This window comes from Hemibagrus wyckioides, linkage group LG05 (genome assembly GCF_019097595.1).
Source record: "Hemibagrus wyckioides isolate EC202008001 linkage group LG05, SWU_Hwy_1.0, whole genome shotgun sequence".
NCBI classification, from domain to species: domain Eukaryota; kingdom Metazoa; phylum Chordata; class Actinopteri; order Siluriformes; family Bagridae; genus Hemibagrus; species Hemibagrus wyckioides.
This window is the reverse complement of record NC_080714.1, coordinates 9,686,759-9,699,061: the sequence shown is the minus strand read 5'-3', so window position 1 is coordinate 9,699,061 and position 12,303 is coordinate 9,686,759. Positions and strand designations below refer to the sequence as shown.

The following is a 12,303-nucleotide window of genomic DNA, read 5'->3' as shown; positions in this document are numbered from 1 at the left end:
CATTTTTTTTTACTATATACAAAGGCTGTGTTGTTTTCTTTCAAGCCAGTCCGCTGACTGCACCGGTAGTGAATGTTTCCACATACTTATGATCACAAACATCAAGGCCTACTTTTATATCCACGCATGTGGCTACAGACATTACGCTCTTCTCCCATTTGTTTTTCTTCGTTTTCTCATCCACCCCCTTTTCTTCTCTCTTTCTCTTCTTCCGCTGAATGCCCAGTGGGGCCCACAACGCTGGTTGTCAGCTGCGAGCGGTTGCTAGGTAACAGCTACCTGACCGCGGTTAGCCGCCACTGAGTGACACACATACAAACCGAACGCACTGTGTGAGGACTACGAGATAGACGAGAAGAGAAGATATAGATGCTGCAGTGACTCATTATCTGCCATTTTCACTATATAGTCTAATCGACAGAATCACGGGAGAATTCTTCTCCATTATGCTCTTTGGAGGAGGGAGGAAGGTTTACTGCAGCGTCTGGCTATAGAATCTTAATATAACCGACCTTATATATAACACTAATCCCAACCTCACGCCTGACACACCCCAGCCCTAGGGACTGGTTCTTGTGTTAGACCAGATCCTGATGAATCATGATCTGTGAAATGCGGCCTCGACACGTCACTGACTTTTGTAGCAGTGTGAGACGTTATACCCTTTTATTCACAATCATCCCAGAATGGCCCTAAAACTTTCTGTCATTTGTCTCAGATGCTGCTTGATCATATACTTCTATACCGACCAGGCGTAACATTATGACCACTTGCTTAATATTGTGTTGGTCCCCCTTTTGCTGCCAAAACAGCCCGGACCCGTCATGCACTGTGTATTCTGACACCTTTCTATCAGAACCACAATTAACGTCTTCAGACCGGGAACACCCCACAAGAGCTGCAGCTTTGGAGATGCTCTGATCCAGTCGTCTAGCCATCACAATTTGCCCTTGTCAAACTCGCTCAAATCCTTACGCTTGTCCATTTTTCCTGCTTCTAACACATCAACTTTGAGGACAAAATGTTGACTTGCTGCCTAATATATCCCACCCACTAACAGGGGCCATGATGAGGAGATCATCTGTGTTATTCACGTCACCTGTCACTAGTCATAATGTAATGCCTGATCGGTGTATATAATCAAGCATGGGCTAACGTGTTATTAAAATCCTGTGCTAATCATTACTAGTCCTCTCATGAAAGAGGTAACTGCTAGGGGATCTGAGACAGCACTCTCCATCAGCAGTTCAGGTAACACATTGTTAGTTAACTAATCCAGACACAATGTTACTTAACACATACTTACCTCATCATCATTTTTCTTTTCTCATGCTGGCACACTGACATCAACAATGAAGCATTGTCTATAACTGAGTTAGCCTTGGAAAAGGAAATTAATATACTATGTGTGTGTGTGTGTGTTTGTGTGTGTGTGTGTATGTGTGTGTTTGTGTAGGAAATAAACTCAATAAGGACCTGCGGCAGTACCTGAGTATGCGCTTTCAGAAGTCCTCACCAGACCACGATCTTCAGCAGACCATCAGAAACAACCTCTATCACTATGCTGTACCTTGTGAGTATCAACAAACAGTACACACACACACACACACACACACACACACACATTGAACTGTCCCACACCTTGCATTTTGAGTCACACATGCTCTTTATCTGCAGCATGCTGAGTGTGAGTGTTTTCCCAACCTGGTGTTGCACTTGTGTTGTCTCATGGGATATTTAATTTCTCATTATCCAGCGAAGCTATAACAACAGTGGCCTGCGAGGAGAACAGTGACAATATTAACACATTTAAAATACACTCACTGTCCACTTCATTAGGAACACCTGTACCCCTGACAGGCGTGCCTCACAAAGTAGATGGTGAGTGAATTCGCGGCAACTCTGAAATGTTATAGTCTAGCCTGTAGTAGTTTTGCTAACCCTGGAAATCAATGCTTCATGTCATAAGTCATTACATTTTCGCCATAATTCTGCTCTTTAGATAACGTTTTAGACTCATTTTCACTTAAAATGCTTTTGTCAGTCTTAAATTGTATTAAGGTTTTTTTAATCAGTGACTGGAAGTCAAATATGAAATTTCTCACTTAGCTTAATTGTAAGCTTTCTCAGTCGTTCATGTCTCCAATCCATGTAATAATAAAGCCTGGAGACTTGAAGTAAGCCCACCTTACTTCCTGTTACATTACATGCAGTAATCCTATAAGTGTATTTTTAATGCCATACCAATGAGATATCAAATCACTGCATAATGATCTGGGATTCTGGGATGCAAGTGAGATTCAAGCCTCTGTACTCATTTCTTCTGTGTTTACGTCACTGTGTGGAGATCTCATCAGGGTTTTAGGAGAAGTGTGATCCTCTCTGGATTCTTCCCCTTTGTGCATGTTGTATTTCCTTTCTCAGACTCGTTCCCAGTTTTTTCTGCCGTTGATGTGTTTCCTGTCTTTCCTTCCTGCTGCCATGTGTTAATACGCCACCATTGTTGTATCAATAATTTGTCATGAAGACAGGGTGAGCTCCTGTGAGTGCAGTGGCCTGTGTAATGTAGCAGTCTACACTCTTGGCCTTTTCAGCTTGTTGGCACGAAACCTGCTATCACTGCTAAACATCTCAGGGTCTAATACAGTGAACAGGCTGAGTCAGATATAAATCCCTGAAGTTTAAAGCATAAACTGTGGCTATTTGCAGAGTCCAGCATTGTTTGGTGGTTTCCCTGCTCAATCTGCCTGATTCAGCTCGTTGCACAATGGCCAGGTTTTGTTAGAGCAGCGCTATACTGTGCTTGACTCTGGGCCACTCCTGGTCTAAGGGCTTTATTAAAAAAACGAGTACAGAGACTATGTACTGAAGTCAAAGTCACAAGCTACTGTGTCAGAACCTTAATTGAAAGTAGAGGTATGGCAGCAAACATGTACTTGAGTGTACTTGAGTGAAAATCTAAGAGTATCTTCATATAAACATACTTTAATATTTTTAACTGATGAAAAAAAGATCACAAGTTCATCCTGCCAGACCTTTTTTACGGATGCTCTATATTTTCTCTCTCTCTCTATTTGCCACTCATCTCTCTCTCACACTCTTGCACACACACACACACACACTTGTACCACGTGCTGGTTAAATCCGGTGAACTGGTCCAAGCCCCTGGATGTTAGGGATTATAATGATTTCCTGAATCTCTCAATCTGGTGTATTGGAAATGGAGCATTTCCATTTCCATGACTGTGTAAAAGACACAGAGAGAGAAAGACAGGTCATACTGCTTAGTCGCTCTGTTATGTCTACCCAATTACACAGTACTCTCGTAATACTCAAACACACAATGATTTTATTGTTGACCCTCCAAATTACTGCTACTCCCCCACATTGCATTTAGGACACAGCTGCCTGAGAAGACATTTGTGGTGGTCGCTCTGTGAAATAAAGGCCATTAATAGGGCTGTGTAACACAGCTGTCTCCCAAACTGCGCTGTCATGCCAGTTCAAACACAGCAGACTCTCCACTATACTGAACACTGTGATTTGATTCCAGTGTAATGTATTTATGATTTATGGCCAGGATCAAGCATTTACTGAACACTTAGTTGCAGGTGCATAACAGAAAATTCATTCACAATGACAGACAATGAACATCATTTCATGTATTGGGTCATTCTCGATGAGTTGAGATGATCTTTAACTAGTAAACATGCTAACCTATGACCTAGCATTATAGTATGGTAACTAAAAGCACATCGATCTTTAATACACTGGCCTTTTAACTGAAGCAACTAGAAATCAGCTGATTTATTGACTGTGTAAAGTATTGATTGCATACATGACACAGATTAACAAAGTTTGACAGCTAACTAGGCAGCTAAATGTTTGTAGACAGACTTATTTCCAGTGAAAGGAACTCTTAATGCTTCAACATAACAAGACATTTTGGACAATTTCATGCTCCCAACTTTGTGGGAACAGTTTGGGGATGACCGCTTCCTGTTCCAGCATGATTGTGCACAAAGCAAGGTCCATAAAGACATGGATAAGTTTGGCTCCCAAGTCCTGACCTTAACCCGATAGAACACCTTTGGGATGAAATACAGTGGAGACTGCGAGTCAGGTCTTCTCATCCAACATCAGTGCCTGACCTCACCAATGCGCTTCTGGTGGAATGGTCAAAAATTCCCATAAACACACTCCTAAACCTTGTGGAAAGCCTGGAGAGTGGAAAGTTGAAGCAGTTAAAGGGCGGACCAACTCCATTACATTCATGTGCATGTAAAAGCAGACGTCCCAGTTTTGGAATGGCTCACAGTCTCTGCTCTAATTCATCCTAGAGGTGTTCTATGAGGGTGAGGTGAGGACTCCACACCAAATGTCTTGCTTTGTGCACTGGTGTGCAGTCATGTTAGAACAGTAAGGGGTCATCCCCAAACTGTTCCCACAAAGTTGGGAGCATGAAATTGTCCAAAATGTCTTGGTATGAAGCTGAAGCATTAAGAGTTCCTTTCACTGGAACTAAGGGGCCGAGCTTAACCCCTGAAAAACAACACCTGAACTCAGTGATTTGGAGGGGTGTCCCAAAACTTTTGGCAATATAGTGTATATCGACCTTTTAGTGAAATCTAGTGTTAATGTTTGCGAAAACTAAACCGAATTAAACTTTTCTTCCAGATCTACGAAGGTTTCTGTCACAGCACATTTTCATTTACCCACAAAACTCCTTAAACCTTTACATGCACAGACAGCTGGGAGCATGGTGAAATGAACAGTGAGGGTAAAGGCTGAAAGACAGAAATGGAAGTTCACTTCTATACAAATGTAATGAATAATATATAGTAGTATTAATATGTGAACTCCAGCTGAGGCATTTGATTATGCTTTACAGCTATACGTTTCTTTTAACACAGCACCTTTTTATCATAATTTAAACGTTTGTTTTTATTTCTTCATGTATCAGTATGTGTTGACTCACTTTCTTCATTTTTTTATTTATTTAATTTTATTCTTTCATTATCGGCAGTAGCAGGAAACGTCCCTGACCTAGTGAACCAGCACGAGGATGTGTTTTTGATGGAGCGCACTGCTGTAAATTGTTCTGAGTAAATTGCTCTGCTAAATGCTGTGAATGTAATCGGCTATATAAAATCAGCATTATATTCCATACATAAACATGAAGTAATCCATGCCATTTATACGATTTTGAAGTCAAGTCAAAGTTTACACTAGTCAGTCTTCCTCTAGCACGAGTAGGATACGAAGGTTTTTGTCAATGTACTGGATTTACTTGTGTAAACGCGTGTACTAACTATTTACACACAAATCTTTTCCATCGTATCCAGCTTGACAAATGAAGCAATTGTTGCTATTTCAGTTTGGTATCAAGGAAATTGGCTTGCAGTTCCAGAAGCCAGAGGAAATTTGTCTGACAGCATGTTTCCTGCAGTGCTATACCAGTCTGGATTGTAAGTAAGTAGCTAAATAAATGAGAAATTTACAAATGCAGCATGTATCTTCATGTTTCCACTCTTTGGTAATTTCCCTGGTTAAACCTCATCTTGATTAAAACTCTGCATGGAGCGAAATGACCCACTTTTCTAGGCAAATTATTTTTGGCTTTGTGTCCTTTTCCATTCAAGTAAATGAATTTTGTTGTCAGGCAAATTTTTTTGTATGCAGTCACCACCTGCTAATTCTTTTAAAAAAAACGGCTGGTGTCCTATCATAGCCGGGAAGCTAGCGAGCGATTGTGAGTAAACAAACGTCACATACGCGGCATGCTAGCGGTTGTGACGTGGAAAGCCCAGAGTGTGATGTTTTATTAGATTTTTTAAAAATCATTTATTATTATTCTTTAACAGCATTAGTAGTGCTGGCTTCAAGTTTGATATTAATGCGCATGTTAATAGTGTGTATGGTAAAAATGGGCAGGCGTAAGGATTTGAGCGAGTTTGACAAGGGCCAAATTGTGATGGCTAGACCACTGGATCAGAGCATCTCCAAAACTGCAGCTCTTGTGGGGTGTTCCCGGTCTGCAGTGGTCAGTATCTATTAAAAGTGGTCCAAGGAAGGAACAGTGGTGAACCGGCGACAGCCAAGGCTCATTGATGCACGTGAGGAGTGAAGACTGGCCCGTGTGACCCGATCCGAACAGACGAGCTTGCTCTTGCTTACTGTTGCTCAAATTGCTGAAGAAGTTAATGCTGGTTCTGATAGAAAGGTGTCAGAATACACAGTGCATGACGAGTCAGGGCTGTTTTGGCAGCAAAAGGGGGACCAATATATCTACCTGAAAGACAGGTAGTCATAATGTTATGCCTGATTGGTGTGTATTTGATTTTTGGAAGGAGTCTCCAGTGTCAGAGATTTCAGACATGGGCCAGTTTTCAAGGTAGATGGCTTTGCAGTGTATGAAACCACACTACTGCTCAAAAGTTTGGGATCACTCAAATATTTTTTTATTGTTTTCCAAGGAAACACACACAAAATTAGCCTGAATAGAAAATATAGCAAAAGAACAGGACATGCTGACATGTCAGAGTTAGAAATAATGATTTTGATGGAAATGATGACAAACTTTGCCTTCATCAAAAAACAAAAAACACCTTTTGCAGCAATTACAGCCGGGGCATTCTAGCTGTCTATTTTTCAAGATAATCTGATGACATTTCACCGCATGCTTCCTGGAGCATCTCCCACAAGATGGATTGACTTGATGGAGTCTTCCTCCGTAGCTGAAATCAAGCTGAAATATGCAACTTTTGAGTGGTAGTGTATATACAGAAAGAAAGAATTAAAAGATGGTCAGCCTTCCTCTGTAAAAGCGAGTTAATACTGGTAGCTGCAGATGTTGCCTGTCCTGTTTCCTGTCTCATTAAAACCAGAGACATGCAATCTGCAGTCGGTTATAGACAGAGACACAACATGAAATATAGCGGTGCTGTGATGTGGAGCAGAGGTTTTGCTGAGTTGAAGGATTCTCCCTCTTTTACATGGCTCAGAGTGGGTTTAGAGTCGACTCAGAGACCCAGAGTCCTGTGTACATCACATCATGCTTGTGAAGAGCCTGCAGTCTATTAATTCACTCAGTTTAAGCTTTTTATCAAGTATTCATTCTGTAAGCACTAAAACATGAAGACATGCCGGTATCAACTCAGTCAGCCAAACAGACAGAGTAGCATCACTTTATATTGTCTTATACATTCAACTCATTTTTGACATACTGGTCAGTTAGAATCATACTCCACAGATCTGATTTATCTGGATATATTATGATTTTGTATATTTCTACATTTACTATACTTTATTTTAGCAACCCATAGGTTGTGTTATAACTAATTATTACTACAGAGCTCTGAATTAAATAACAGGTCAGTGTGCTACAACATTACTGGCATTCATCTGATAATCTCTCGTGAATATTACCAAGTGCTCATGTCAACAAATAAGACAACTAAGGCAAGGTGACAGATTTTTTCAGCTCCACACATTTCTATACAACTATATATATATATATGACCAATTTCTGAGGGTTTTGCCTTTATTTCCAGCCCTGATTTGTTTAATATCAAACAGCCAAAATCAAAATAAAAGCTAATAACCGCCTTCTGTCTCGCTAAATAAAACCGTGCTGTCCTGTTTGCAGTGTTTACGTAAAGTGGATTGTTTTCTGTGTGTGGAATTGACCCCAGTGCTTTGGAGTAGACTCTCGGGGCAGTTTTCAGTGCATGGAATCGATGTGAACTGATATCTGGATGGTGACTTGATATACAGCATATAATAAAAATGTGTTTTTTAAGGAAATAAAACAATGTAGCATTTGGTAACTACTTAATAGTAAATACTACTTGATTCCAGTAGCTTTGGTATGTGATGTCAGGTTAACAGACCAATTGATAATAACGTAATTGGCAATAGGTTTATGTGATATAGCGACAATATCATCACTATACAGTATTACTGGATTACATTACGTTACCGGACCTGTCGACCTTTCTGCATTTTGCCTAAGAGCTCTTTAGTTTAAAATCAGAGTGTGCTAGTGCAAGTTATCTCTTAGAAATGTGAAAGAACAGTCTTCTTTCTCAATCGGGAGATGAGCCGATCCGCATGTTAATCTGGGATAATTCTTGCGGCTGCTTTAATCTCAACAGTATGAACTGACACCGTATTGAAGCTCCGTCCCTTTCCTCTATCTCACATGCTTCTGGGATTCTTGGGGCTTGAGGTGGCCTCGCTTTCTGTCAAGGTAGAAGGAGGATGTTTTGAATTTGTTAACGTGAAATACACGGATCAGCCATAACATTATGACTAGTGACAGGTGAAGTGAATAACACTGATGATCTCCTCATCATGGCACCTGTTAGTGGGTGGGATATATTAGGCAGCAAGTGAACATTTTGTCCTCAAAGTTGATGTGTTAGAAGCAGGAAAAATGTGGAGCTCTTGTGGAGGTGTTCCCGGTCTGCAGTGGTCAGTATCTATCAAAAGTGGTCCAAGGAAGGAACAGTGGTGAACCGGTGACAGGGTCAAGTGAAGGCTGTTCCATGTGATCCGATCCAACAGACGAGCTACTGTTGCTCAAATTGCTGAAGAAGTTAATGCTGGTTCTGACAGAAAGGTGTCAGAATACACAGTGCATGACGGGTCAGGGCTGTTTTGGCAGCAAAAGGGGGACCAACACCAATATTAGGCAGGTGGACATAATGTTATGCCTGATCAATGTACAATCTATAACTGTATGTGTGACTTGATGAAGTTTAGACAAGTGCACAGTTTATTTAACATTATACACAAAGGTGTATGATGGACATCTGACCATCACACCTGTATGTGGTTCTTCCCCAGACTTTTACCACAAAAAAAGATGGACGCACACAGTTGTATAAAAAGAGAAAAATGGACCTTGGTAGAATAAATACCTACAAGTGAAGTGTTGCTTTGCAAATAATGTTAGTGATAATAAGAAAGTGATTAGAGCATGTGCATTAATCACTGCATTTGTTTAAGGATTAAAGTGAAGTTTGTTTAACTGTTTACTGTGTATTACTGCTGAAAGAACCAGTTTCCACAGCCAAGTTTTCTCATTAGCCGCTGCTGCTGGCCTGCAGCGATAATATTTGTATGCCTTCCCGTACTCACCCTAAAAAACCTGAAACAGTGAAAGTGTGTGTTTCCTGTCTTCATATCGATTTTGGCCGATTAAATCATTTATCACGAAAATGGTAAATCACGAGCAGGGTAAGAAATCAATATCACACCGGGCTAATTGGCAACTATTTTTAGTATTGAATTTGATCAGATTTTATTGGAGTTTGTTTCAGAGACCAGCTTGGGATTTGTGTCTGAGGTTCGAGCTGTAAGTTATTGTGCAGGTGAGTCTCATTTGCTTAGCAGCATGCGTTGCACCGCAGAGTTTTCCTGTTTTGCATTGCAGCTTCTGACCACACTTTGACCTTTCTCTGAGCTGGCCAATTTAGAATCTTAAAATAGATTTGTACACACACACACACACACACACAATTGTTAAAAAAAAAAAAAAACAGCACCATCACGATTGTTGTTACCTTATTATGTTATTCTCATTGTTTACTACAATGGGAAGGAAAATGTGTACTGGCCCTTTAAGATGAGCAGGTAGGTGTGTGTGTGTGTGTGTGTGTGTGCGCGCGAGCATGAGGGTGTGTAAGACAGGCTGTGTGTGCTTCACTGGTGATGCTGCAGAATGGAGGACAAGATGGAGTCACACAGCTGCACTCCTTCAGTGCTCTCCTTCTGGCTTACACTGTGGGTGCACACTCAAGTGTGTGTGTGTGTGTGTGTGCCTCAAGTTATTCCAGTGGTTTTGCATCTCTAAAGAATGAAGGACAATAGACTGATGTCTCCTGGTCATTGATGCTTCCAAGTTCCAAAACAGTGGGGTGGGGGGTGGGGTTAAGTGAATGAATTAGTGAATGAAGTTTTCTGTGTGTGTGTGTGTGTGTGTGTGTGTTTTTGAATTTCAATGTGGCTGCAGTGTGACCCCAGAGAGGAACCCAGTGACGGAATTCTACAGTTTTTCAACCAGCTTATCAGTAGTGTGTGTGTGTGTGTGTGTGTGTGTAACTAGTTAAGAAAAACCGTGAAGGTAAAAAACAGACGGAAAACGTACTTGATTAAAACTCACTTACAACTGAAGCCTACAGGCAGCTGTTTAATGATTAAAATATGTCTCATATGTATATAGCAGCCATTTTAAATAATTGCAAGGGGGGAAAAAAAGTTCTTTTGCAGCTTATTCAAGCAAGCTTTTTAACCCCGGGGCATTGGAGCAAAAAGTCGTTCTTTCCAGCTACCTGAAGGTTTAGTGTTACATTCACTTGTGCACGTGGAAGCGACAGCTGACGCTCCTCAGTGTAGCAGAAGATGTTAAAGCTCTTCAGATTAGACTGGTTGATTGATACAGATCGATTCGTTTGTGTAAGGTGTTATGGTTTCTATAGTAACGGCTCCTTCACAGGGAGTTGTATAACAGAAAGCTAATATCTAACGAAAAAGCTCAGCTGTTGTATAACAAAGAGAAGTGTGTAATCGGTGACATGGTGAAGGTTTCTGTTACAGATGAAGAAGGAGTCTCCGGTGTCAGAGTAAGAGTTTTTCCACTGTAGGAAAGTCTTCAGGACATGAAGACTTGCTGAGGAACACGACTTATTAGCTTCGAGGGAACAACATGAAGTGTAAGAGACTGAACAACATCAAGTGTGCTACTCCTTACACATCAATGTGCACTTTGTGAATCAGCTCCTCAAGTATGTTTCTGGTTCTACAGTCAGCAAGGCTTTGTGTGCTTCTGTTTCGTCCTCTTGGATCTTTCACTCTGGTATCTCTTTTCTTCCTTCACACTCAATCTCTCTCCATTCCCTCTCTTGGTGGAAGCTAACAGGTGCTTAATGCTGCAGTTTAGCTGGAGGTTGCAGCAGTGTGTGTGTGTGTGTGTGTGTGTGTGTGTCTGTCCCGCAGCAGCAAAACACTGTGTGTCCCCCATCTAAAACATGGCCATTGTTATATGGTGCAGTAAATGTCGGTGACAGGGCAAGTCTCTCTCTCTCTCTCTCTCTCTCTCTCTCTCTGTCTTTGTCTCTCTACTGCTTCATTTCCATTCCATTCTGTCCTCCCAGTTGCTGCTGCCTACTAAAGCAGAGTTATCCCTTATCCCTCGCAGCCCTCCCTCTCTCACTCTATCTCTCCCTCCCCCCACCTGATCTCTCTCTCTCTCTCTCCACCTCCCCTGCTCTCTCATTCTTCAAATCCTCTGCCGACTGCCAGCCCTCTCGTGCTCCGCCGTTACTCTTTCATTTGGTTTGCTTTTCATGCTCCCGTCATTGCTATTTCTCCTTCTCAGCCTCTTTTCTTACCCTCCTCTTCGGCGCCTCCGTTCCCTCCATCGTGCATTTTTTTTTTTCCCAGCACCACTTTTCCCTTTCACCATGATTGCGCGGGACACATTTTTCTGCTAGCCGTTGATACAAAGAGAGGATTACCGCTTGATCGGAGAGGAGCGTGTTTTTGTGAGTGTGTGTGTGTGTGTGTGTGTGTGTGTATGAGTGTGTGTGTGTGAGAAGGCAAGCAAGAGCTGGAGGAGACTGCTGTCCTGCTCTCCATTTCCACGTCCAGGTAAATGCCTCTCTTCTGCTTTTTCTTTGACAGCATGCAGAAATAACACATGTACGTTTGTAGGGTTCTGGGTTTCTGGTCCAGGGAGAAAATCAAGTGGAGGATTGTGGGAAATCAGGCCGTGGTGTGTCAGATGATTTAGCACCATAAGCTTATAGACGGATGGCTGTTGTGCTCAGCGCTGCACTGATGTTGTAAAGATGCTTTGCTCTAGCTCAATAATGCCGAGCTTGATGTTGTTGTTGTTGTTGTTGTTGTTGTTGTTGTTATTGTTATTGTTTAATCTAAGGCTCATGCGTTCATCTGGAAGGCTGCATTAAATAAATCAGTTTTATGTATGATGAGCGCCTCTGAGGTCGGCTGATTCGATTCACGCCGTGTTGACTCAATGAAGGCCGTTCTGGCACATCAAAGCCACGTCACATTGTGTTAGGATGGACTGTAACCACCGTGGTGATTGTGCTCCAGCAATCTGTGTTTTGTTCCAGGGATGCTGTGTGCTCTGCGTTGTGTTGTGTTGAGCTTGCAGGCAAATCTGGGATTATTTAAAAGACTTCAGGGTTGGATTTTTTTTTTTTTTTTTTTTTTTTTGGTGGCAGCAAATCTGCTGGTTTGGGCTGCATCAGTGTGGTGAACAACTGAATCACA

At 41.6% G+C, this 12,303-nt stretch overlaps 1 protein-coding gene across 19 annotated transcripts in view; it reads left to right on the top strand.

The window, feature by feature from the left end:
• The window catches only part of magi1a (membrane associated guanylate kinase, WW and PDZ domain containing 1a), a 105,996-nt gene that overhangs the window by 22,644 nt on the left and 71,049 nt on the right, over positions 1 to 12,303 (top strand). For all 19 annotated transcript variants that reach the window (XM_058388810.1, XM_058388826.1, XM_058388825.1 and 16 more), the window contains one exon: positions 1,457 to 1,573. In XM_058388810.1, the coding sequence (XP_058244793.1) occupies positions 1,457 to 1,573 (117 nt within the window). The remainder of the gene's footprint in view (positions 1 to 1,456; positions 1,574 to 12,303) is intronic.